Below are 4,379 nucleotides of genomic sequence, written 5' to 3'. Positions count from 1 at the left end.
ACCACTGAAACGGGACTGTTCTCCAACATCATTCACAAGGCGACGACGGAGCACGTTCGTTGTTTGTGTTGTCGCAAATTTGACGGATTAAAGACTTATATGAAGTTATAAAAAAAACGCGCGCATTAGTTGATTTCGGTTCGCAACATGTTCGTTCAGGAATTACGGGGCCAGCAATAACTTCTTTTTCCTCCCCTCTTCGCGTATAGATGGCTCTCGACATTGCAGTTGGGCCGATCACGAGCGTCGGAGACCTCCTGGTGGACGGCTTCGGGCTACTATCGCCAATCTCGCCCGTCAGCATCGGCTGCCGTAGCAGCCTGAAGGCGCTAGTGTCCCCGGTGGGCAGTGAATCTAGTGGCGTTAGCTCGCTGGATTTGGAAGATATAAAGGTATGTAAAACTCTCTCCATCGCACGACACACGTAACATAAATCCTTGACAGTTGAACGAAAGGCAATAAAAGTAGGGCATCCTATACGGCGTAAACTGCACGAAATGTTTGGATGAATTTAAAAATGTTCGCCTCCGTGACCGGCTCATTCGTAGGGTGATGGTCTTCGCGCAACCTTTCTGGGCGCAGTTTCCTATAATTAAGGGTTCTTTATCCCATCTCCCGGTGGTGCCGGCAAAGATGGTCGTTTTTAATCATGTGTTGCGCAGCTGCTGCTGTTGGAGCAGCACAAAAGGATGGTCGGTAAGAAAATCGGAAATCTTGCATCGCACTGTCCTACGACAACTTTTACCAAAGATGGCTGTGGGTTTGCTCAGCCTTAAGAAGGGATCGTAAATCAATGTAAGATTGCCGAAAAGATACCTAAGGAGAAGTGTATATTTTGCAGCAGATGTCTCCGCTGCACCATCGTCCCGTAATTGGGTGCGTGTTGTACTCCCTAAGCCCGAAGGTAGAAAAGGGACACCGTCCCAATGTATTACCTGGACACTATCGATTCTTCCTTCAAGACTGAAAACGGAAGCGAATGAAGGAAAATGTGACACACAAAAATTGAATAAGGGCATCGGCAGTTGAACCAGTTTTTCAGAGAATAAATTTGATTTTCGGTAGCTAAGCATAGGCACGCAGCATTGGGCCGCAGCCATAACAACGGTGGACATTAGAAAAACTCGTAACAGGAAGAAAAGTAGAGTTGAATTAAAGGAGAACGAGTTTCGAATGCTTTTCCAACTTTGAAGCAAAGCTCGCCCTGTTGGATTTATATATTTCAAAAAGAAGTTGTTTCATTTGATACTAATTTTTAGCAATCAGCCATTTTCAATGCGTTAGCTTAGCAATTTTTTTTTCAACGGTAGCGTGCTATACAAGCGCACGAGAGCTTCTAACAAACTAAAACGATAGGACCAATATAATGGGAAACAAACGATTATAATATGTTACACAATTGCACATTGCGGGAAATCCTTCGCAATCTTTATCCCTCGTGCTTCTAATGGACAGAGGCACGTACCAGGATTGATTTTTTGCTTCAATCATACATCAGCGCATTCTTTAGTGTCATGTTCCTCGTTCTCCTCGCGCGATTGCACACGGCGACGGGGCACGGACTGTAGCAGTAACAGGAACAGTACGACGGCCAGCTACAGGCCGGCGAACATCCGTGGCAGAAACTGTTGTAGGATGGTGCACAATACCGGTCACAGCACCAAGGAGGGTAACAGCACATTTTCTTCACACGCATCTTCCCTTGGAAAGCTCGTTTTGCGACAGTAAAAGAGTTCCCTAGAAGTTTGGTGGACGCTTTTTGTTGTTGGAAGAAAAAAACTATTTGTAAAATATGACAAATAGCTCTTTCGATATTAGCATAACTTACAAGAATTTATCGAGCCACAATTGGTTTAGTTTTAGCGTTCGGAACTTGAGCAAATCACATCCAACTCTTTTGAAATTTCTGGATCAAATGGTTAGATCGGCGCAGAAGGCTGCTTGATTATTTGGGATTGACACGTAGCAAATGAAGAGTTGATCGCACATCGATTTGTTAGTTATTTCTCTGTCTGCATTTTAACGTATTTTGTCATCCTTTGTGGTTGGCCCCCTACTAACACGCAAATGCCTTATCAATTGACTAACTAAATGTATTTTTTCCATTGTTTTATGTCGGTCGCTGGATCCGCTGTTGGATCAAAAGAAACAAATACCATCATCGCCAACCCTTTCGGAGGAAAATGAGGAGGGCGCGACCGATTCAGCCTCGGGCGGCGGCTCCTCATCGGAATCATCATCGGCTGCATCGACCATATCGACGACCTCAACCAGAACCACCTCCTCATCATCGTCTTTGGACGACGACGTAGGCCATTCGGCGGTGGATAACAGCGACAAGCAACAGCAACTATCTCGTGACAGCGCACTACCGTCCTCTGCTTCGTCGTCGCCGACAGCGATCGTAAACGAACTGGAACGAGCCCGCAGCCCTTCGGCGGCGTGTCTCTCGAATCTGGGCACGAAAACTGTAAAGGAAGCCACGTCGGCAGCCAAGGAAACCATCTTCAGCTTGCCACGTCACACGATTTACTACGGCAACCGTGATATTCTCGATCTGGCCTCTAATCTACGATCGCCGACCAGTGGCAGCGGCTTCGGGTTGCAATACGCCGAGCTCCCCCACGCCAACAACCTTCAATTCTTCCTGGAGAATCGCTCTCAGTACAATAGATTGGCAACGAACGGTTACATCCCAGAGTATCGAATGGAAAGCTGCGAGTGTTGTTCTTTCAAGTTCCCAGTCAACGCAGGCACCGATCTGCCGAAGAGCTCCTCTTCTGCGGCACCCGCTGCTCCCGTAGGTACCAATCTGATGGCAAAGTTGGGCTCCGAGAATCAATTTGTCGGTTCGATACAACAACAGCGCCTGAGGGCCCATCAGCAGTTGCAGCCACAGGCTCCTCCTGCTTTCCATGCCAACAATCGTTTCACCAACAACAACAACACCGGAATGGGTCGCGATCGTGGCACCGAGTACAACATGTACCAACATGGCACAATGGCAGCTCATGGCAACAATGTCAACGGCGCAGGGCTGTCCTCTCGCTTCAATAGCGGTGGCTACGGTGCAGCAGCTTCCGGATCGTCCTTGTCGGGCTACTACGGTAACGGAACCAACGGTCAACAAAACAGCGGCAACGTCGGTGGCGGTCCTATGGGGATGCAGCAGCATTATGGTAGTGTGAGTGGTGTCGGCAACCTTAAAGGAATCTCTCCCTCGTCCAATTCGTCCCTGCGTCAGCAGTACGATCTGCTGCAGCAACAGAAACAGTACGGCGGCAACAACTATTCAATGGTCGGAAACAATAGTGCCAACAATAATCCGGCTGTTGTGGCGGCAGCAGCTCGTCTCCAGCAACATCAACAGCAGCAACAATCCTACTACAAGAAGAACCAATCCATGCGCTTCGGAAACGCCGGTTCCTCATCTGCGCTCGCGTCGAACAGTGGCGCCGCTTCGAACTGGAAGAACTCAATGGCTAACAGTGGCCCGGTTCCGGATGCCACGAGCATGGCTTCTAAACTGTTCATGGAGCTAAACAACATGCAGCAGCAGCAGCAATACTACGCAAACTTCCTGTAAAATTCTACAAGTTGCCAAGTACGTAACAGAGAAGGCACGACTAAGGAAGGGAAAGCTAGCTGCGCCATGCTCCGTTACCATTTTCTGTATCTCCGTTTCCTTTACCCGTGTGGTGTTGCTGCTGTCGGTGCCGTTTGAATTTGTTTTGGATGATGAAGCTACTGATTCGAAGCAGAGTTGACCAAGGTCAATTCTTTTTACATTTTGACGCACAGAGATGAGAGAAAAATCAAACGAATCAGGCCATTTTGCCCATGGACTTGCTGAGGAGAAGGAAACACGTGAGAAAGATGTGTAACTCGCATTTTGTAACACAGGAAAAGGATTCCACCAGCAGCAGTATCATAAAGCGTCGTAATACACGTCTCACTAATGCCGCCGAGCGCAGGGCAAGCAAAAGAGTGCAACAAATCCCACGAATATCGTGCGCCATTGTTACCAAAGTTGCCAAAGCAAAACGGAATGTGTTTTTTTAATGCGAAACGACGTTACTTTCCTGTTTATTTAGTTCTAGTTCAAACTAAAGTGCGCTCCAGGCACACACACAAATGTCGTCCCCACTGCACGTAGCAATGCTTTATGATCGTTCCCCCGTTCCGTTTGGATCTGCAACGGAACCGTTTAGCCACATGCGGTATTTCTTGCTTCCAAAACATTTATGCAAACTATCACCTGCTGTGGCCGTGGCTGTTTCTGGCTGCTACATCCATCCACAAACCTCGTGCTCTCGGACGCGCATCAACAAACTAGTTATCAGCATCACACAAACGCGAGCGCAACATTAACCGCCGTC

At 47.9% G+C, this 4,379-nt stretch overlaps 1 protein-coding gene across 1 annotated transcript; it reads left to right on the top strand.

The window, feature by feature from the left end:
• The first annotated feature begins 209 nt into the window (after nucleotides 1-209).
• On the top strand, nucleotides 210-3,586 carry LOC128270723 (homeobox protein 12-like). The gene is made up of 2 exons (XM_053008138.1): nucleotides 210-392; nucleotides 2,147-3,586. Exons 1-2 carry the CDS (start codon nucleotides 210-212, stop codon nucleotides 3,584-3,586), a joined length of 1,623 nt encoding a protein of 540 aa, XP_052864098.1.
• Nucleotides 3,587-4,379: the final 793 nt, after the last annotated feature.

This window comes from Anopheles cruzii, chromosome 3, assembly GCF_943734635.1.
Source record: "Anopheles cruzii chromosome 3, idAnoCruzAS_RS32_06, whole genome shotgun sequence".
NCBI classification, from domain to species: Eukaryota; Metazoa; Arthropoda; class Insecta; order Diptera; family Culicidae; genus Anopheles; species Anopheles cruzii.
This window is presented reverse-complemented; position numbering and strand designations above follow the sequence as displayed.

Coding starts and splice junctions, on each gene's coding strand:
- LOC128270723 (XM_053008138.1), top strand. CDS start 210: ATGGCTCTCGACATTGCAGTTGGGCCGATCACGAGCGTCGGAGACCTC. Junction 393..2,146: donor TGGATTTGGAAGATATAAAG/GTATGTAAAACT, acceptor TTGGATCAAAAG/AAACAAATACCATCATCGCC.